Source organism: Phasianus colchicus, chromosome 2 (genome assembly GCF_987193195.1).
Source record: "Phasianus colchicus chromosome 2, bPhaCol1.hap1.1, whole genome shotgun sequence".
Classification (NCBI taxonomy): Eukaryota; Metazoa; Chordata; class Aves; order Galliformes; family Phasianidae; genus Phasianus; species Phasianus colchicus.
Window position 1 is genome coordinate 78,889,753 of NC_143437.1, and position 23,574 is coordinate 78,913,326.

At 38.7% G+C, this 23,574-nt stretch overlaps 1 protein-coding gene and 1 long non-coding RNA gene across 2 annotated transcripts in view; one reads left to right on the top strand and one right to left on the bottom strand.

Moving 5' to 3' along the window:
* TTK (TTK protein kinase) overlaps positions 1-15,317 on the bottom strand; it is a 34,594-nt gene extending 19,277 nt beyond the window's left edge. Inside the window, exons 1-6 of the mRNA XM_031610956.2 lie at positions 15,190-15,317; positions 11,336-11,481; positions 7,573-7,720; positions 7,102-7,327; positions 5,399-5,505; positions 475-618 (exon numbers count right to left, since the gene is read on the bottom strand). Of these exons, the coding sequence (XP_031466816.2) occupies positions 475-618; positions 5,399-5,505; positions 7,102-7,327; positions 7,573-7,720 (625 nt within the window). The 5' untranslated portion in view covers positions 11,336-11,481; positions 15,190-15,317. The remainder of the gene's footprint in view (positions 1-474; positions 619-5,398; positions 5,506-7,101; positions 7,328-7,572; positions 7,721-11,335; positions 11,482-15,189) is intronic.
* Positions 15,318-15,447: 130 nt separating this feature from the next.
* Positions 15,448-22,852, top strand: LOC149919130 (uncharacterized). The gene is made up of 3 exons (XR_016464803.1): positions 15,448-15,527; positions 16,657-16,792; positions 22,421-22,852. It is a non-coding gene; the product is annotated as an uncharacterized LOC149919130 (long non-coding RNA).
* Positions 22,853-23,574: the final 722 nt, after the last annotated feature.

The window sequence follows — 23,574 nt, forward strand, 5'->3', positions numbered from 1 at the left end:
TGAAGATTAACTTATCCTGGGACACAGTTCATCAGATGTGCAATTGAGGTCAGTAAGAAAACAAAGCTTATTAAAAACTAACACCACAACTGAATAATACTGTAAGCAAATACTTATTACCCCCTCATAAGTAGCGTTTCATATTAAGGTCAACTTAAAAGGAAACAGCAAAACTCTATCATGCTTCTGAAGATAGATCCCTTATGAAATCAGATTTATTTTGCATTAATTCTATCCTCATATAAAGCAAAAAATACACCCCTCACAAAAAAACAGTTTACTTTCTGATGACTCCTGAGAAGAGATGGAACCAGGTATTGAAGAATTAAGATGGAGAATAGACAAATATGACTGTTTATTGGACAGCAATGGATTTTGAGTTTGTATCTAGAAAGGACATACAGTGAAATAATTTTTCAATTTAGCAGTACAACGTGCTTAAAATCAATCAATATTTTAAGAGATTGCAATTACCTGCAAAGTTCTCCTTTTCCTCATCTGAAAGCAACTGCTTTTTTTGTGAATTAAAGTTTTGTAGAGCAGTTTCTAACATTTCCAGTGGAACAGCAGAGCACTCCACAGCTTTCTGAAGGAGCTGTTTACACTTCTTCACATTTCCTAAGTAATAAAGAACACAACGTTAGAGATAAAGCAAATAAAAACAATTGCACTGTGGCAACATGGTCTTTACAGACTTTTTTCTTTGGAAGACATAATTATGTTTATGGTGTCATATTAGTTTTCCATCATTCTCTGAAGCCATTGTTTTGTCTGCACATTACTCCTTAGATTTCCACTTTTGGAACACTGCCTAGAAGTACTTGCAAATAAATTACATAAGCCAGTTTTTTTTCCACAAGTAATTGAGCCTCAAAATATGATTTATGACTTCATAACTGCATTCTCAGTTTTCCTCAGCATTAGAACCATAAGAAAACAGAACACAAAAGCTAAAATCAGTCGGGCTTTTTCTCTGCAGCATAAGAGGTTTATGGACTTGCACTTAACTGACCAGATATAAAATTATGTGCATTATAAAATATCTTTAATGAGCTTAAGAATCAAGGTTAAAAACAGCAGTTGAGTCAAACATCATAAATCCAGAATGCACTACAATTAAGAAAAGATGAAAAGGGATGATGAGTTTGCTTTTTAGTTCTGATCTTCCGTGATTCTTTATTTTAATTAGTTTTACACATTACTACTTGCCATAAGCTGAAATAGAAGAGAACAGATGGGCTATATTTTACCAAAGGACACGCTAAAGCATTCGGTTCATGTGTATGAGCATATATACACGTAGCTACAAAAAAAGTATCAGACATGAATAAAGAAATAAATGCATTGGGACCAAAATCTTCCCCTTGGCTTTTGTTCAGAAAGCATCAGGACAAAATGATGCAGTGTTGTTACAGCTGTTAATATACAGCTGTACCTTGAAGTTCTTGATGTCTTATTCCCCATTTGCAGAGCAACAAAATATAAAGTACTTCAACTGTACAGACGTAGCACCTGTAAGAATAAGTTTTTATTATGCTCTAACAGAGCTCCATGTCTCTAGCATTCAAAACTTCACCGATAACTGAAGGTGAACGTCAATGTTGCCTGCAGTTAAGACTGAAGCCAGAAGGGCAGAACTTTTGCTCAAGCAAGCAAATATAAGAATAATCTGTAGCACTGACATGGAAACAAGTAAACGTTAAAATAAAATTGGCTATGACTTCATTTAGGTCTATTTTGTGCATAGTCACAATGACTGTTTTTTAAACCCCTTGATCAAATATCATTTTTCTCCCAAATCCTTAGCAAGTGAATAGGGCTTTTTGCAGAGGGGATGTTTTTTGCTGGTATGTTGGGATTGTTTGTTTGCAAACCCTAATCAGCATTCTACCCATGGTTATAATAATTAACTATGTAGTTCATTAAGATGACATGATATTCACAATGAGAATAGTTTATCTCTGCATTAAGCATCACATCAAATAACTAAGAACATGAGAAAGACACCTACATTTAAAAAAATCATTCTAAAGTCCTTATTAGATGGAAAACAAAGGCAAAGAAGCAAAGCCAGAGGTGTCTTATGAGTCTGCCAGTGTACTTCACAAAGAAGCCTGGATGATCTACACTTAAGCAATACACTTCATAGACCCAAAAAAAGAGTTTTATTTATGGTGAGCTTTTAGAAACTCACAGTAATCTTGCTTTAAGCACCCAATCCAAGACACAAAAGGAAGAGACAGCTCCTCATCTGGCCTATTTAAACAAAAAGGGTCACTTATGTTACTCCATTTGCAAGTTATGAGCTTTCAGTTTATAAGCAAATCAATATCATGGTTAAACACTGTTTCAAAATTTTCACTTAAGCTTTCTCTCCCAATCTCACTCAAAAAAGTGAATGTATAGTTTTTCATCCTAATGCAAAAAAGAGATTCCTTTAGAATCAAATAGCAGGCTTGCCAATGCACTGCTGAAATGACCTTGTTGAAGAGGTACCAGAGCACGACAATCTTCCCCTTCCCTTTGGTCCTAACTGGACAAGCTCACTGAACAGCAACAGCACTCTATGTAGTATGCACATGGTACCCCAATCCTGTCTGAAGCACCAAGCAGGGAGATTACCAAATGTCACATCAACCTGATCAAAGGCAACAGATACAAATCAGAAACCACACAAGAGATAAGAAAGCCAAACTGTTAATTCCTTTAGGATTAGGATTTCATTTCATGTTGACTGCTGTCAAAGTAAAAAGAAAAAAACACAATTGCATGAGCATATCCCTTAACTGTGGGGTTACTAAGTTCATGAGTGATTGTGACAGAAGGATGATATTTAGTTATTAGTAATCGCTTGTAACATTTCTACATTTTAATTAAGTTATACAGTGGGTTTTACACTTGCAATGAGTACTTACCAGTATCTTTACTATTGCAGTACTACCAGTTTATCACCTTAATTAACCAATAATTTGTCTTGTGAACACTGTATGTAATCAGTTTAACTACTGTTTATAAAGCTCAAAATAACAAGCAATACCAGAACATGGTTGGTCATATAACTGACTAATCTGAAAAAATATAGAATTTGAAATCAGAGATTTAAGATTTGTCCTCTCCTCCCAGCTTTGTGGAAAATAAATACTCAATATTCTTCCCCAATTATTTTGTGGCAAGCGTTTTCTGAGGAAAAATTCCATGGCCTCTCCTGTCCCATTACAAATGGGACACTGGAATTAAAAAAACAAATACAGAAATTAGTATTTACTCATTGGTTTAAATGAAATGGTTCAATTTATTGGACATAATTCAAATATCTAAGTTGTATCCTAAAATGTAGTAGAACAAAGGAATGCTGAAGTCTACTCTCCACAGACAGTAGTCCTGTGTAAACAAAGGCAAGCATGGAGTATCTAGTAAGGTGTGTTCAGAATCCAGAGTGTAGATTTTTATCTATTATAGTAAATTCAGTGGAGAATTTCTCATATTCAGCAGTATACACCAGCTCCCATTATGTCGACAAAAGCCATAAAAGAAACCACAAAAAAAATTTAACATGTATCCACCAAGGCTTCTTCTTTCAAACACAAGTTTTAATTAAATGCCTGTGGCCCAGTTCACCTGTACAAGGAAGATAAATTAAGACCAATCCACAAAGGCAAGTTAGTTTGTATGTAGTGCAGTTCTGCTGCCAAGTACACAGGTCACCCCCCCCCCCAGTACAGAAAATGAGAAAGCAAAATAAGTCAACATGAACTTTGTGGACGAGTGGCCCAAAGGATGAGGGATATGTTATTCTAAACATATTTAAGGCATAATTTAGTCTAAAATGGTTTAGTCTTCAGTCATCTAGAAACTGAAGAGGTGTAAATCCTGAAACCATCTAAAACATCAAGATTTTTTCCTGAGTTTCCTGAGTTGGCCAGCAATGAAGCTTTCACCAGTCATTCACTCACTCCTCACCCCAAAAAGGTAGGGGAGAGCTAGAAGAGCAAAAGCAGAAAAAAAAAGACAACTCATAGGTTAAGATGGTGCCTAATTAAAAAAAGAAAAAGCAGGGAATAAGACCAATAAACAAGTCACACAAAGCAATCCCCACATCCTGCCAGCAGACTGGTGTCCTGCCAGTTTTCAAGCAACTACCATGAAAAGGCTACCCCCAGTTTTTATTGTTGAACATTATATTATCTTCCATAGTTGATTCGAACTTGCTGAAGGAATGTTCTGTCCCTTTGCTCACTTAGCACACTCAGCATGGTCAGAAGCAGAGTGAGGAAAAAAAAGCCTTGAGACTGGGCAAATGACATTCAACAGCAGCTAAAACATTGGTGTTTTGTCAGCATTGTTAAGAAAAATACACAAACCTAAAAACCTAGCAGTTATGAAGGAAAACCTCTACTCAAGCCAGATCCAGTATACCCAGCAACAGCATAAACTTTTTTCAAGAAATCTGCTCTCAGTGCAACTAGTCCTACTGGAATCAGACAGTTCAAATATTAGATTCATATCATAAAATCATAGGACTGAATTGAAAAGGACCACAATGATCATCTAGTTTCAACCCCCCTGCCATGGGCAGGTATGCCAACCACTAGACCAGGCTGCCCAGCCTAGCCTTGAATGCATCCAGGGACAGGGCATCCGCAACCTTCATTATTTTTTCATTTTTTTCATCCATTAGTCTTCCTTTTTTTTTTTTTAGAAATGTTATCACTGTCTCATCAAAATGGCTTGCCTAAAACACTGCAGTAAACTTGACAGAGTACCATTCTATTTTAAACACTGACAAAACTATCTCCTGCTCCCTGACTTGTTGGGAATATGACTTTGATTACACTGTGAATGAAGTTAGCTTACTACTAATATTAAGCAACAGAAGATATCTTTCATCTCCACTGTCCCAATACCAACTTTCAACAGCAAAACAGGAAACAAAAGCGGTCATGCTACTTAAAAACTTGAGCAACAGGAAAACTTAAATCAACCAGATTGCATTTACAGTTCACTGTTGTTATTTTAAGCAAAATACAAAGATCTACAGTTGCTTTTTGGACGAAGATGGTCTTTCTCACAAGTTGGAAGTATCTAAAGGAATATTATCACCTAGATTAGTTGATCATCATCATTTTTCACACCACTGGGAGCCTCACTTAGATTTGTCAATATAGTCAAAGCTTTAAAATAGCCAATGAAAAGCTAATTATCACCTTGTTTATCTTTCACCTAGTAATATCTGCGTATAATGGTATCAGAAATGAAGACACTTCAAATTTCAATCAAAAGAAGATCCAGTTGTTTCATTTTCTGACAATACCTATCAGTTTCCTTGCAAAATGTAACAGCTGAGGTTTAAAAGACAACCTAGAACAACAAAAGACAAAAAACACCTTTTTCTACACACCTTGTGATAGCTCAAACTGTGCAAAAGCCACATGCACAAAAGCAAATTTCTTGCAGTTCAGTCTGGCCAGATGAAATTGGTCTCGTGCCTCCTCTGGATCTTGAAGACTGTAAAGACAGCATATCACTAATTACAGAGCATACATTCAAACACATACTAACATCCCACATTCTTTTTCTCAGAATCATTAATGAATCGTTCATGAAGTACATATAAGCAAAGAGTCTTTAAAAGATATCTAGTAATTGAAACAAATTAAACTGACCCTTTCCTAACAGAAAAGTGTGCTCAAATGTGAAAGAAGACTGGGTGCTCATTTTGAGGAATAGCATTAATAGTAATAAAGAACATATAGCTGTTTTCACCCCAGAGTACTCATCAACACCTTCCAAGCTGCATGCTGACACCAGAGAAAGATCCCCATTATCTACTACATCCACTTCTACACTAAGGAGGCTGCAAAATGGGATGGAGGGGTAAGGGAGGAAAACTGAGAGCAATTACTACATTAAAGACATTTGATTTTGAATCTGTGGGGAGAAAAACTTCAGGAAGTTTGTGTGGAACAAAAAAAAAAAGCATCATAAATCTTGAAAAAACTCAAAAAACAAGTGACCGTCAAAAAAGAGCACTATCTTTCCATACCTTTAAAAATAGAAAGTATTTCTGATATATGTTTTACTCCAACACTTAAGCAGAAACTACTTCTGTCTTCAAGATGCTGTGTATTCACAGCAGGACGTTATTCACTCCTGATTGTTTACCAGCAACAGATTCAACCAATAACTAAAACCACACAATGGAACACCAATGCAACAAAACCCCTGGAGATGACATTACAGAAAAAGAAGTAGACTAAATCATACTGCAAGACCAAACACCTGCTAGAGTTGTAATAACAGGGTTATAATGAACAAAGAGATAATAGCTACACGCACTGAGACGACTTCTACTGTTAAAGATTACTGCCACATTGAAATGCAGCTCTTCAAAAATATACTTTCACAGTACTTACAGTGATATTAGAACTTAAAAATTATAATCTTGCCCTAAAATAGGTCTGAAAATACCTGAATAATCAGTTTCACACTAATCAAAGCAGCAAACTACAAACAGAACTGGCTTCATAAGTTGTAAAAGTATAGAATATTTTAAAGACATTCTTCCAACCCTAAAGGAGTATTTAATATAGCTGTGATGTGCCTTTCAGAGTAAGGCAGAAGAAAGAACAGACAATGGGAGACCACTGGAGTTTGGCTGGATAAATTCAATAACAGCAAGCTGTCTATCACACAGCCACAACAGAACACTTACAGGAGTCAACAAAGAAATAATCCTGAACTTAGAAAATATACAGTTTAACCTTTGTTAAACTATAATCTTTGTTGAAGTTTTATCTCAGATTTCCTTCATATAACTTCTGAGCTACAGTGTAAATCTGAAATTAGGAAGAGGTGTCTCACACTGCTTTCCCCCATGAACTTCACATATATTGTCTAGAAGGAGCACCAACATCTCTACATCAAATTACTCTGAAGAATCACTTTTCATTAGCAAATACAACAAATGCAAGCACCATAGAGTACCCAAAGCTGCTCAATTTCAAGGAGCTGCTAAGAACACACCACACTAATTTATCACTATGAAAATCCAGAAGCCATTGATGAGATTTCTTGTATTGAAAATTGAAAATTTGTACTTACGCTTTAAGCTCCGCAAATCTCACAAGGATGCGAGCATAGTTCTCATCTTCACTATGCTTTTCTGCAGGTAACGCAGTTACCGCTTGACTGTAGCGACCAATGAGTCTATTCAGTATACTAAGGTCCATCTGAGGAATACCCTTTTTCTCCAGCCGAAGCAAAAAACACAGCCAATCTTCTGGATTATTTGTCGTCATCATTATTCGATTAACAGTTCCAGAGTTATCTGACAGAAAAATAACACAGCAGAAAAAAGCGTAGCCAACATAAAAAGAAGAAAAAAGTTTTCATGCAATACTAGCATTATGGGGTTTTTGTTTTGTTTCTCCCCCTCCATCAATTTATTTTAAAAAGGAAATGAAGTGTACCTCATGGTCACTAATACTGAAGAGACATTACACTTTAAAACCTTTTGGTTAATAGTTCTTTCTTCCTTTAGTTGCATAACTGAGAGAAATTACAAACACATACCTGTTGTATCAGCTGATATTTTAGTACAGTTCAGTTCATCTGTAATATTGTCTTCATTTTTGTATTTGTTTTTCAAGTCTCTAACTCTACTCATGATTGAAGCAATTCGTGGCAATCCTCTTTCACTTAGATCCTCCTCCTCCTCCATCTGCAGAGGGAAGGTAAAACCGGGAAGTTACTGAAGAGCCCAGTTGCAACTGGCATTAACTGGAATTAACACAGGAAATCCCCTCACTTATATTTTGCAAATCGAGACTCACACATTAAATAATTATTCTAATTAGACTTGGTTAATTTAGTCACACAAGTAAACTTAATAAAAATCAACTTGAATGCACAAAAGCAATCAGTACTCTTCACTGATCTGCCCAGTTGTTAGTCCATGCATCACAGCTGCCCTTTCCAATAAAGTGCCTTAACTGTCCAAAGGAAGAAGTGGAGAAGTAGTACCTGAACATATAGGATTCTTTTATTAACTTGCAACCTAAATCCACAGTTCTGCATCGCTAAGAAAAATTTCCGCTTCTATCCGCACATTCTGCCACACCTCTCAAACAAACAGTAATAGAACAAGGACTTGTCAGACCTCATGGTGACCTGACTCAGAGATAAACTCCAGAAAAAAGTAATCCCACATCCCACATTAAAAACAGAGATAGAATTTATAATATATATATTTTTATATCATTCATTATTATCTTGGTGTTTTTCCTTAATTGTCTCATCACATGGAAAAGAAAAAGGAAAGGAAGAAAGGAGAGACTTGCATTTGATGACACCTGTATGGATGGGTTAGGCTACACCTTATATACCTCAATCCTATTACAACTCCACCAAGTGTAAACTTTTTTTTTTTTTAAACACAGAAAGTTTGATACTCTGAACTAGAGAAAAATGAGAATTGTTGAAGTTTCAATTTCCATCAGACATAACTTACAGTAGAAGCAGTAACCATCTGTAGTTATAACTCATCTTTTGGCCTTATTTCTTGCCTCCACAGGCAGGATATCCAAATTGGAGGACTGTGGATTTGAAGGGTGAACCACTCAATGGAAAAGAAACTGGTTGAAAGGCCACAGACAGAGGGTGGTCATCAATGGCTTTATGTCCAGGTGGAGGCCGGTAATGAGCAGCATCCCTGAGGGATCTGTCTTGGGACCGGTGCTCTTTAACATCTTTATCAATGACATCGATGACAGAATCAAGTGCACCCTCAGCAAGTTTGCTGACGACACCAAGCTGAGTGGTGCGGTCAACACAGTTGAAGGACGGGATGCCATTCAGAGGGACCTCGAGAGGCTAGAAAGGTGGGCCCAGGTGACCTGATGAGGTTCAACACGGCAAAGTGCAGAGTTTTGCACCTGGGCTGGAGGAATCCCAGGCATCCATATGGACTGGAAGGAGCGGTCCTTGAGAGCAGCCCTGTGGACAAGGACCTGGGGGTCTTGATAGATGAAATACTTAATATGAGCCAGCAGTGTGCCCTTGTGGCTCCGAAGGCAAATGGTATCCTGGGCTCCATCAAAAGAGGGGTGGCCAGCAGGGACAGGGAGGTGATTATGCCCCTCTACTCTGCTCTTGTGAGGCCCCATCTGGAATACTGCGTCCAAGTGTGGAGCCCCCCAGTACAAAAAAGACAGAGCTGTTGGAGAGGATCCAGAGGAGGGCCACAAAGATGATCAGGGGACTGCAGCACCTCCCCTACAAAGAGGGGCTGAGGGAGCTGGGCTTGTTCAGCCTGGAGAAAAGGCGGCTGCAGGGTGACCTCATTGCAGCCTTTCAGTACCTAAAGGGAGTCTACAAACAGGAGGGGAATCAACTCTTTGAAAGGGTAGATAACTGCAGGACAAGGGGAAATGGTTTTAAGTTGAGGGAGGTGAGATTTAGGTTGGATGTCAGGGGGAAGTTCTTTACTATGAGAGTGGTGAGATGCTGGAAGAGGCTGCCCAGAGAGGTTGCGGATGCCCCATCCCTGGACGTGTTCAAGGCCAGGTTGGATGGGGCCCTGGTCTAGTATTAAATGGGGAGGTTGGTGGCCATTGTGGCAGAGGGGTTGTAGATTCATGATCCTTGAGGTCCCTGCCAAACCTGGCCATACTGTGATTACGTGATTTTTTTTACTTAATACATTACAGGTATACAGGTGGGTGGTGAGACACTCAAAAATATCTGAGTATTTGTGTTGGTTATGCCTCAATCCTAACAAAATTCTTCTTTAAAGTAACACTCAATTAAAAGACATGCAGATTTATTTATATCACTGAACTTCTAAACCAAATGCTTTGAAACATTTCCCCATTTTAGTCCACATTAAGTTTTCCTGCTGCAAAGTTTTGCATCCTAGGCCTCACTTCAAAAGAATTCTAAGACATTACACAAATAGTGAATGTAGCGAATATAGGTGAACCCGAAAATAAAATGCAACAAATTACTATATTGTACTGCTAGTAATAAATATTACAGAATGCTTGCATTTAGATATATTAAGATCTATTTTAGATTAATTACAGAGAAACAACAGAATGGAACACAAGAAGTTCATCTATCCACTTCCAATCCCACTTACTAAAAGATAAGCCTTTCATTCTCTTTCAGTAGTCTCAAAATTAATTTTTAGAGCGGTTATCATCCGAAGTTCATACTTCTTTGAAAGCAGCAGACTCAGCTCTTCCCAGAGACCATCAACCAGAAAGTTCGTCATGCTTACAGAACTTCTTTATACAGCAGAAGCTGCTGTAACTTATGTCCTTCCTGCACTAGAAATAGCTATCAAGAATGTAAAGCACACTCCAATCTACATAAAAAGGTTATTTTAGAAACATTATGAACCTACTATGTAAAGCCCAAGATTTACCCTGACAAAGTGTACTAAGCGCTAAAGGCATTCATCTTATCGTAGAACAGCGAAAGGTCCACTAAGTTCTGCAAATGATTCCTTCCTTTCTTAAGAAAAATAAGTACTTTCAGTGGTATTAAGCAGAAGTAAACATAACCCCCAGAGGTGTAATCAAGAACTACACAGAAAGGACTATGAAAGCTAGAGACAACATATCAATCAGCACTATCTGAAAAACAATTTTTCAGTGAGATGAGACTAGAACTTCCCCCCCATTTCTCTTCAGAACACGAGTACATTTAATAAAAATTTATTTTAAAAAAGAAAAGTACTTCAACACACATTTCTCCCCAAAGTACATAGAGGAGAATCATCTTCAGTAGTTTCGAGACAGTCTCTATAAACAATCCCATCTTTCAGAAATCACATTGCTAAAAATGACAGAGGTGATTATGAAGCAAAGGCTATTTACATGCCATTCCAAACATGATACTTAATTACCTGACAGGAATAAGATAATTTCCTTATTGACAAGATTTTGGTGCCTGTTGCAGTTTTGCCCCAAATTAATACCTAAATTTTCACTCCAGATCTCCCATTTACAGTTGAGAACAGTCTTAAAGATCAGTCCTTGAGCTGTACCCATTAAGAATATGGATGAAGTCAATTTCCTGAAGCTAAGCCCTAAGCAACTTTAAACAAGCAAGAACATAAAAAGAAATTTATGTCATATGTTCCAGTACTACAATTTTTCATTAGAACTATAGTTGTTAATGATTCCCAGACAGAATTTTTTTAAACACTATTTCTGTTTTCCTTGTCCACACTAAGGTTTTCTTTTTCTAATGACAGGCTGTCATTAGTAGCAGACAAAAAAAACAGTAATTTTCTACATAAATCTGACCATAGGTCAGTTGCCAAACTTACATTTCTGGTACGTAGCTTCTTAACTGACAAAGGTTCAGTATGTGCAATATGGAGAAAACTTCTGAAGTTGAAGGGTCAGATTACTTCAGATGATCCCAAGAATCCAGCAATAGCAAGAAATGAAGTCTTTCATCCTGAAGAAGTTCCTGAATATGAAAAAATGAATTATTAGATGTTCAGAAGTACACAGGTATCGATATATACTGTAAGCTTCCTGCATACTCATACCATCACAAAAACTGACTTTCATTAAAGCAAACCAATATAACTACTCCTAATTACTAACAATACTAACCAGCACCAAAAAAACCCTCAAGAATTACTTGTGGACTACATGAAAACACTTCCAGAAACATCTGCTAGGTATGAAATGTATAGATGAAAAATACCTTGAGAGCATAATCACCTGTGTATTGTCATGAGTCACAACTACTCTTTCACTCATGCCAAAGTCCAGTCACAAGCAAGTATTGAGAGTATCACAATGGTTAAACCTGCTACAAGATTACTTTCAAAAAAAAGTATTTGCCATGAATTTGTGAAGCATCTTCAAAATTTGACAAGACAGTGAAGAGTTATAACATCAACATGCAATTATATGTACATTCAATTGTAAAAGAATGAAGTTGCCACAGCTGTTAGACATAGGCTCCCATGTGCCTTATTGATAATAAAGAGAATAATAGCAATCAGACTTGGAATGATGGATTTGCAATGTCATGCAGTCATGTCATAAACAAGTCAAGATGCATTTTTTCCTCAGATGGAAACTTTGAGAACATATGAAATTTTTCTGTTGTTGATCAATAATTAAAAAAGACATACTCTTCCTGCTCCTGGAATCTACTGAAATACATCTGCTTTCCCAAGGAGGTACAGAAGAAAACCAAAATTTTAGCAAGTGCCCAAGAGCTACCTGGCACTTTTCCTATAAAAAAGGAAATCAATCAGTTCACTAAAAGACACTTACGCCACCCCATTACCTAGATTTTCCTTACGCTCCCAGACGACTGTGATGAGAGCTATTATATAAACACATGTCTAGCTGTGTTCCAATGGCCCAATTAAAATTTCTACAAAGATACTACACAGTGAATAACAAAGTTAATTTTTCTCTTCTGCACAAAAGATTTGCCATCAATATCACCAAATCAGGAACTTCTTTGTTGTTTTCCTGGCACTTTACCACTTTCCACCTTATGTTTAAGCTATCTTGCTCTCCCTACAGGCAGAAAAATTACACACAAACAAGAATCATAGAACAGCCCAGGTTGGAAGGGACCTCAAGGACCACAAATCTCCAACCCCCCTGCCACATGCAGGGCCACCAACCTCCCCATTTAATACTAGATCAGGGCTGCCCAGGGCCCCATCCAACCTGGCCTTGAACACCTCCAGGGATGGGGCATCCACAACCTCTCTGGGCAGCCTGTTCCAGCACTTCACCACTCTCTCCGTAAAGAATTTCTCCTGATGTCCAACCTACATCTTCCCTCCCTCAACTTAAAACCATTTCCCCTCATCCTGCAGTTATCAACTGCAGAGTTGATTCCCCTCCTGTTTGTAGACTCCCTTTAGGTACTGAAAGGCTGCAATGAGGTCACCCTGCAGCCTTCTCCAGGCTGAACAAGCCCAGCTCCCTTAGGCTGTCTTCATAGGGGAGAAGCTCCAGTCCTTGCAGGTAGAGAAGGTAAAACACAACCTTCATCTCCTACAGCATTTGCATTATTTTTTTCCATGTACTCTCTTTAATATTTCAAATTTGCTCACTGCTCAAGCACATGCTTGTTGGTAGGACAGAAAACTGTGGCCATTGCAGGAAGCAGAGCAATGCTATACCATAATCCTTTACGAGTGCAGTTATATCAACATTGCTTAAACACAACAGTAATAATATAGATCTTTCATGAACATTAGAATCTGTTATGTAAGTAAATAAAAGTCCCTTCCCTCAAGACTTTACCATTTGCATTCAAGGCAAAGAACACAAGCATGTACCAACATGTGGCCAATCATCAGAAATGCTTGGCATTCTGTCATTTATCCACTTAGTCCACAGATACTGCAGCAGAAACCAGTCTATTACAACTTTAAAGGAACAGACAAGTTTATAAATTACTGAGTTTTTTAAACAAACAAAAGTAATGAAAGCAGAAAGCTTGCTTAATTAAAAAAAGGTTTAAGTCAGAAGAACAAATTGCAGTGATAGGAATACAAAAGAAATTCTGTAACTTTTGTTAGCCTGGACACATTTTAAAAGATGTTCTTTCTAGAAAGCAGGTAACTGCTTGTTACAGAACCTGTTATCCAACAAGTTGCATTAACCTTACAAATCCTCCCCAGCTTCAGTTCCCTTCATAACCCACATGATACCCTGATTACAAGAACTATTACAAGATTTTGTAAGCTATCCAACTAGATAAACCCAATAACTTGCTTCTACCCTATTCCCAAGTGTGGCCACCAAGTCTCTCCTTTACCTAGCCACTATCTTCCCCAAAATAGAATTATAGATTCATTAAGGTTGGAAGAGACCACCAAGATAATCTATTTAGTCCAACCATCAATACATCACCACCATGCCAACTAAACCACATACCTCAGTGTCACATCCTACCCTTCTCTTGAACATCTCCAGGGATGGTGACTCCACTTCATTAAACAGCCTGCTCCAATGCTCTACTACTCTGAGAAGTATTTCCTAATATCCAACCTGAACCTCCCTTGGCACTGCTTAAGCCCCTTACCTCCTGTCCTATTGTTACTCATATGGGAGAAGAGGCTGACCTCCTCCTCACCACAACCTCCCCTCACTTAATTGTAGAGAGCAATAGGGTCTCCCCTGAGCTTCCTCTTCTCCAAACTAAACAATCCCAGCTCCCTCAGCTGCTCCCCAAAAAACCTGTGTTCTAAACCCCTCACCAGCTTTATTGCTCTTTCTTTAGGCACATTCCAGACACTCAGTGTCTTTCTTGTAGTGAGGGGTCCAAAATTGAATGCAGCACTCAAGATGAGGCCTCACCAGCAGAAGCACAGTGAAACACAGTAACTAAGCTTCTCCACAGATGTAAGAGAATGTATGTACGTATATAATTGTTTGCATTCACCTCTAAACACTAAAACCTAAATCATAATTTCTTGAAAGAAAAACTCAACCTCCAGGAAAATCAGCACTCAAAGAAAGAATTAGCAACATTAACTCCAAGTAGGAAACACAGAATTTGTTGGCTACAAAACACAAAAAGATTCAGGAAGATACAGGACAGTGCTAGTCAGGAAAAGGCTCAGCACCAGTGATGCAGGTGAGCTGCTAGGGCACAACCAACCTGCAACGTGCACGGTGCGTGAGAGCTCCCAACAGGCAGGGGAGAACCGAGCAGCAACAAAGGCACCGAGGCAGAGCTTTCGGTTCTAAAGTCTCAAGGATGCAGCTTAGCAGCAGCCGGAAACCCTGGCACAAGCCGGGATAGTGCTTCAGGAGGAAGAGCCGTGGCGTTCTCACCTGCACCAGCCAGAGCTGAACTGAGCACACACCAAGATCCGTCTCTTTTTCCCATCCTAGCCCACAGGCCCCTGCACGTTCGCCCAACTACCGGCGCAGACCGCTACAATGCTCCTAGGAGGCCGCGGGGCATCCCCGCCCAGCTCTACCCTCGGGCCTCCCCGCTGCCGCCCGCACGGACCCCGCTCCCCGAGCCCACAGGGCAGCACTCGCCTCCTACCCGCGGCAAGGAGCCGAGGGCGGAGCCGGCGGGAAGCCAGCACGGCTGCAGGCGGCCCAAGGCCCACAGCCTGCGCCGCTCGGGTACCCGGAACCCCACGGTCGTTAACACCACCCCAGGCTCCACACTCACCGCGTCTCCGCGCTCACCGCCGCCCGTCCGAACCGCGAGCAGGCCGCGCTCGGGGCGGACTAAACTAGGCCGCGTACCTCTCCCAGTTTGAAAATCCCCCCCCACCCAAAGCCAGCGCTGATTGGCCGAGAGAGTAAAAAAAAACAAAAAAACATCGCGAACCCGCCTTCCTATTGGAGGAGAGGCATGGCGGTACCGCCCCCACAGCAGTCACGGGTCCTCACCGGCTTCTCTATTGGTATCTCATGAAGGAGGGGCGGGAGGTTATGCGCAGGCGCAATAAGGGAGCGGGATCGCCGTGGGGCCGTTACCCGCCCCGGCAGTGTTTCCCTGATAGCGTATGTATATATATATATATATATATATATATATATATATATATATATATATACACACACACACACACACACATATACACATACACACATATTTATATGTATATTCATATGTATGTTTATATTAATATATATATATTTAGTTAAATTTAATAACTTGCTACTTAACGTTAGCTTTCCTCAGAGAACACGTGCGATGTTGATAATATAATACGTAAACAAGGTTTTAGTTGGAATTAAACTTAGTCATCTTGTACTCATCTAAAACACAAGCATCTTGTCTTACACAGCAACACAAGTTCATTTGGCACTGAAAGCAAAGAGACATTTAAAAGAGAAATTAAGTCCAGGCACCTCTTTTAGAATGTACTGGATCATCCTATGGGCATGTCTGTTTTTCTCCAAGTACTGAGAATCACAGAATCACAGAATGGCCTGGGTTGAAAAGGACCACAGTGATCATTGAGTTCCAACCCCCTGCTATGTGCAGGGTCGCCAGACCAGGCTGCCCAGAGCCACATCCAGCCTGGCCTTGAATGCCTGCAGGGATGGGGCATCCACAACCTCCTTGGGCAACCTGTTCCAGTGCATCACCACCCTCTGTGTGCAAAGCTTCCACTACATTACTCGTTGTATTTATACATCTCTGATGGATTTAGAGATGGTGTGGTTGTCTTGGAGCTCTAATATTGCACTAAAATCGGAACCTTGTGACAATGAAAGGCACAACATAAGTCACACGAGTCCAGTCTTGATCTGTTTTTACTCAAGGTCATAGTATTCTATTAGCAGGAGTTCTGATTGGTTCTTAAGAAGATGAGAGTTGCGTCATTCTAGGGCAGGTATTTGAGTTCTGTAGAACTTAGAATGCTTTGTAGAAAGAATCTTAGCAAAGCTGAAGCGAATATTAGAATGAAGATGTGTTGACCTCTGGGAGTGGGGGAAAATATGTCAAAGATAGGAGATGATCAAAGAAAGAAAGATTGTAAGGCTGTAATATCAGTAGAAAAAAATATAAAGAAGCTTTCATATAGTACCCTGCAGTGAATTATAAAATGTGTGATGTTTGGATTGCTGGCAGAACCATTACTTAACTACTTATTTATGCTTGTTATTCATTTTAAAATCATAGATGTATTGGGAATTTAAGAAGTATACCAATTGAAGTCTACACCTAAAGGTGATTCCTGTTTGAATGACAGAAGTGACATGATAATCAGAAAAACAAGGATGTGGTGAAAAAAAAAAAGGCTGACAAAAGAAAAGAGGTCAGTTTTTTGTAAAGACTTGCACCAGGTGAATCCTATTTCATTATTGTTAATAATTGATCATATGGTAAGATTTTGGATTAGTTTGTATGTCCCTATTGCAAATCCAGGTGTGACAAATACACAAATGAATCACAAAGAATTTTTCAAATGTTAATAAAATCTTTATACCACATTATGATGTTTTCTGATATGGTTATGTGAAAAAGGTTGTCTTACAGTTGAAAATTTGCCAGTAACCAATGCAGCCTCCTGAGCAAGTATTTGGTAATCAGTGTCTCTGGTGTGAAGTGCTGATCTAAAGTTAAGAGTCATAGAATCCAATTCCAACTGAGTTTGTATGGACCTACAAGAATCATCAAGTTCAACTCCTGGCTCCACACAGGACTACCCAAAATTCAAACTCTGTGTCTGAAAAGGTTGTCCAAATGCTACTTGAACTCGAGCAGGGTTAGTGCCATGACCACTGCCCTACGCAGCCTGTTCCAGGGCCTGAACACCCTCTGATGAGGAACCTGTCTCAAATATTCAACCTGATGGTAGAGTTGGTAGCTTATTATTTACAGCTAATGACAGACTTTCAGTGTAACTGATTTGGTTAGATGTGCAGAGAGAACTCTGATGAGTATTTGTTTAATGAGAGTCTTTATTTATAGAGAGCATGCAAACCAATCCACTGCATTGCTATAACGTACATATGTCCACAAGAAGAGGCAAACAAACATTCTAGATGGTGGAGCTGACTAAACAACTGAGAAGCTGTTCTGGAATTAAGTAGTTTCTTAACAAAAAACTAAGATTTTTAGCAGCAAGAGTAACAACCAGGTGTCTAATATTCGCGTCCTAACTGTTATATCTCTGTGACATACTACTTCAAACTTTCTGTGTAATTTATTGGGTTTGTTTGTTTTAATAATGAAGAGGAAGAGAGAATGTATGTAAAGTCAGTAAAATGTGCAGAAATACCAATTTAGAAATGGATTCAATCACCAGTTCCCTGGAAGGAAGTCTTAGAATTTTTTACACTGTTCATTTCAGAAGAATACTTCAGGGACTGGTTCTAACTGTACCATATTTTGAGTAGTATATGTTTACAGGGAAATTATGTAAGAAATAAAAAATACTTCACAGATATTTGAAGGGGAATATTTTGAAAGGGAACCTTCTGTGAAGAGTAGTCCTACATGTATGTAGCTGTGTTAGAGATAAGACTACATGTGAGATCTCTTAGGTAATGGTACCATACAAGCAGATTTGAATACAGACTTATCAAAACTGGACACAATGGAGAAAAAGAAATTAGAGGGGGGTTCTGTATTTGGGAGGTGACTGTAGCAGAGAAAAAGGAGCCACAAGAGTGGACAAAAAGAAAGCTGAGAAAAGATCTGGAAGAGATCTGGTATGAAACAGTGGATCTGGTTTGGAAAAGATCTGGAATGAAACGCATTCATTCTGCTTTTGGGCATCTCCAAGAGAATTCTTATAGTAAGATGTTATATTTAAGCATAACTTCTTCAGATCAATATTCAGGGCTACTACGTAAAAATTTCTAAGCTGTGCTAAGAAGAGATCAGTCTGGATAATCCAATGGTCCTTTCCACCTTGAACTGTGTGAATCCATATGTCTCAGGAGAGATATCCATGGTGTTCAAGAATTGTTCAGCATTCTTTATTGCTTGGAAAATATGGGTCTTATCTTCCAAAGTTGATTTCAGTTTTGTTTATTCAAAGCACCTGCTTCCTGGGAATCAGATAAATATTTCTGATGAGACTTCTTACACCTTATATAAGTTTTAATTTTTTGTTCTTACATTTTTTGCTCTTTATCTTTCTTTGTTCTTCTCTTTGTTTTGTTCCTTAAGTCCTGGTCAAATAATATTCTGTCAAACAAGTTAATCTGGATGTAAATGTTTGCTACTTGCCTGGAAATAGCTAGCCATTGCACAAGCAAGAGCCATGTTGAAGATGGGGTTAATTATACTGCTTTTATAGTAAATTAATTTCTGATATATCTTTACTCATTTGGTGGTGCAGTGTTTAATTGTTTGTTATTGCAATTCCAAATAACTGCTAGCATTAAGCTTTTGATTACTGTTAAGAACATAAAAACTGGAAGGGCAGTTAATTCAGTTCCTTTGAGCTATCTAAAAGACCAATAATTAGCAAAGGCTAGTGATCATAGAATCATAGAATGACCTGGATTGAAAAGGACCACAGTGATCATCGAGTTTCAACCCCCCTGCTATGTGCAGGGTCACCAACCACCAGACCAGGCTGCCCAGAGCCACATCCAGCCTGGCCTTGAATGCCTCCAGGGATGGGGCATCCACAGCCTCCTTGGGCAACCTGTTCCAGTGTGTCACCACCCTCTGTGTGAAAAACTTCCTCCTAATATCTAACCTAAACCTCCTCTGTCTCACTTTAAAACCACTCCCCCTTGTCCTGTCACTATCCACCTTCATAAACAGCCGTTCCCTCTCCTGCTCTCTTCAATTACTGGAAGGTCACAGTGAGGTCTCCCCAGTGCCTTCTCTTCTCCAAGCTAAACAATCCAAGTTCCCTCAAACTTTCCTCATAGGAGAGGTGCTCCAGCCCTCTGATCATCTTAGTGGACCTCCTCTGGACTCACTCCAAGAGTTCCATGTCTTTCTTATGCTGGGGGCCCCAGGCCTGGACGCAGTATTCCAGATGGAACCTCACAAGAGCCAAGTAGAGCGGGACAATCACCTGCTGGCCACCCCTTTTTTAATGCAGCCCAGAACACATTTGGCCTTCCAGACTGCAAGGCTCACTGGCTCATGTCCAACTTCTCATCTACCAGGATTCCCAAGTCCTTCTCTCAAGGAGATCTTCCTCCAGTTTGTATAAATACCTGGAATTGCTCCTATCCAAGTGCTCCATGTTCCCTCTGCAGCCATTGCAGGGAAGGCTGCCTAATCCTACATCTTCCCAGTCTGCAAATGCAGTAAGGGACATTCAGGATGAATATTTGTTCCTCTGTGTTGATTGTTGAGGAAATATCCACATTCTTTTTGGTCTAAGTGCAAAACTCACTCTCAATTAAATAAGGCAAAGCGAACTGTTTCTAAACTGCTTGCTTCTCCTCATCCTGTGCTCTGCTGCATTTCCTAACGTAATTTGTTACTAGCCTTCTGCCTTCATGGATATACTTACACTTTTTCACTGTGTCTTGTTTTTAAGCTAAAGGTGGAATGGCTTTAATTCAGTTTCTTACCCACTTCCAGATCTTAACTTATTCCTCTTGGAAATAAAAAGGCAGCCTGTTAATTGCAGTGATTAATTGCAAAATGTGCATTCTTATCCTGTCAATGACAGTTCATTTTCAGATGCTTTTCTATGCATTGCCATCGCATGAGAAGATCTTGAAAATATCCGAGATTTTGTTTTCAACACCTATGTAAAGCTGAGAGTTGTTATCCACAATTTATACTAGAAAACTAAGACATGGGAAGATGAGCAGTGTATCTCATGTCATACAGGATGCTAAAAAGACATTGAGACCTCAATCCCTGAGATCCTGATAACAATTCCAGCACTTTACTTTCTTGTTTGAGAATTTATTTGGTAATCATTGGCTGCAATAATCTTTGAGAAAAAGTTCATTATCACACATACCCACTTCAAACAATAATAATTATAGAGCTATTAAAATATCCACTTCTACGGGTTGTCACTAGCTACAACAAATATTAGGTGATTACTCATCTGGATATTGGATAATTATTAATCTTCCTTGGATGACTTTTCAAGTGTAGTTCTTCTACATTTTGTTCTATTGTATGTCTAATACAAAGTATGAGGCCACACAGGAAATCAATGATGATATGTGAGTTTTGGTACTTTCAGTGGGAGGATAATATCCATCTGTGCATGTCTATTTCATCAGATCCAGCTGGTGCTGTTGAGCAGCTTACTTCATATTTGACCAGACTGAGTTACAGATTCATGTGGGCTGGAAGTGACTGGAAAAGAACAAAATTGAGAAATAGGGTGAACAATTATTGTGCAGGTATTGAGCTTTGGGTCATGCTGGATCCACAGGTTCTGTTGAAAGTCTGTGTAAAAAGAACAGAAGAAAACACGTTTGTGTGTGTGTGTGTATGCATATGTTGGAAATTTTCAGAACATGGAGAACAACGTGGTAGAATTCAGCTACGTACCAGTGTTAGACTACCACATCTACAGATTGAATAGCTGTAGACACAATCACAGTTGTTAGAAGACTCCTTTAATAACTCCTTTACCACAGACAGTGAAAACAAAAATAGATACCACATATAATTTCGACCTGTCCTGAAAAAGTGATAGCAAAATCTAGATTCAGGTAACCTAAATTTTTCAATTGCTCGTAACTGAAAGAACATGGAGTGTCTTTAAATCTTTAACAAAGAATCTAGTTCATATCACACTAAATTCATACACTACTCCTACAAACCCACCAAAATTACGATATTTAATATCAGAAGAAAAAAATGGGGGAGGATAAAAAATGCAGTGGGTGGATTGGTCTTCCAGAAATCATCTGCTAGAATAAAGAGTAGACCAAGAGAGTTAGGAGGGCTGTGTGGATGAAAGCACAGCAAGGCTTTTTGAAAAGCACCAAGATGATACAAATAATGTCCAACAAACTGAAACAGGATCAGGCCTTCAGATACTGTAAATCCAGCAGATCAGAACACTTCCTCTGGCCCTCAGAAGTAAGGACCTGCCCATATCTACGCCACATGTGACTTGCCAACTGCCTCTTTTCCCAGCATCCCTCAACAATTTTATAAAAACCAAGCTGATGAAAAACTTCTTTTTCCCTTGCCTTTTCTTTACAAGTCTTCTATCTGACTATCTAACTGACATTTTGCTAAATCTCCGGGCTTTGCTTTCTCTCCTATCTATGAAAAGTGATTATAATAATGTATTTTTATTAGAGTAGATCTGCATGTGAAAGATACTGTTATAAGCATGCAAATGTAGTTATTGTCATCATTGCATAAATAATAATATATTTATACTGGAATGTAGAGCCCCCTAATGACACTGGAAGAAATAGGATTCAGAATTTATTTAAGCAGCCAATCATTAGTGCTCCACCCTCTGAACTGTCAATACATCCAAACAATGTATTATTATGCTACAGAGATTGTATTCTGACCAATCTTTATCCTTACTGGTGACCTTAAGAAGGTAGTAAATAAAATATTAGCAAAACTGGAAGTGAATGGGAGGAGTTGGAATAGAAGTAAGATTTAACAAACTTAGGTGGATACAAAGCAGAAAAGAAAATGATTTAAAAAAAAAAAAAAGTAGAAGCATTCAAAAAGAAGAACTAAGTGGGTAATCAATAGTATTGCAGGGGAAGTATAGATGATGTTACATAAGGATATAAGTATGTCGTAACTGCCACTCCAAATCACCATTTTAAGTAATTAAGTACTCTGACAGACAAGCTCTCATAGATACTGCTTTTCACCCCTTACCTATTTTCTTGCTCTTCTGTTGGAGGTCACTACCTTTGTAACACTGGTGAAGAATGTAGGGTACCTCTTAGATACCAGTGAACATGGGATGCTCAGCTGAAATGATGCAGCTCAAATATTTTATTCTGTTTTACAGGGAGTGTATCTTCTGGCAGTGGGATGAAGTGATTTTTTCAGACTGGTTCACCTCTTATCTCAGTAATATGATCAAAACATTCAGGTCAATTACTCTCAAAATCCTTTTAATGGATAGATTTGTTCCTATCTTCAAAGATCTCACTGTGTTTGCCAATAATCTTGTGAAAACAATTCAAATACTAACAACGTGCAATGTTTGGCATTTGTCTCACATTTATGGGAGGCTCCCACTGGCCTAAGCATTTGTGTGCTCACTTCAGTAGGATTGTGATGTGGTAGATGAACTGCTAGCATACATAAACTGCAAGTCTGCAGCAAAATAATGATCTACTACCAGAGAAGCATGTCAATTTACCCAGGACAGTGGGAATACAAATTCCTTTGCTGCCAAAACTGGCAGATCAGACTTGCCTGTTTTCTTCTTCTTAACAGCCCTAGATAGACTGCATCAAAAAGATTAGTGCTGCTTCTCTTTATTACATTTACAAATCACTTACAAATTGGAAATCATTCAGAAAAGCATTAAAAAAATCAGAGTAAAAAAAAAAAGGATTAAAACTGAATGAATTTATTTGTAAAGATTCAAGTGCTGTGCAGATAGGTCAGGTTTGTGTTGCATCATCTTGGTGATAACGTCTTGAGTGTTCTGTGGAGGTACACAGTAATTACTACTCATTAGTATGGTTGAGAAAGTGGACCCTGTTATTTCTAATCACATACTGAATACAGATTAATCAGTCCTTGTCAGAGAGCAAACTATTCTGAAACATAAACTCTGTGGAGCTGTCTCAGAAGAATACCTGCTTGTGAGTACTGCTTAAACTGAAGTGATGTATGTTGGTTTTTAATTCTCAGTACAGCCAAATAATCTCATCATTTCACTTCACAACATGCACAGAGAAAACTGATCAACTAGAGAGTAAGCATCTAAGGGAACTAGAAGCTTCCGCGGTTATTTCTGGAATATATTCAATTAAACAGAAATAAAAAGCATTTTTATTTTCATAATATGGGACAACTGTGAAGAACTGTAGGATTTGAAATATCAAATATTGTGTTTATTTACACTGCTGGAATTAAAATACTTAAGCAAAAGGAATGGAAACTGAAAATGCAAAATTGCTTCAGATGCTGTTTCTATAATGCATTAAA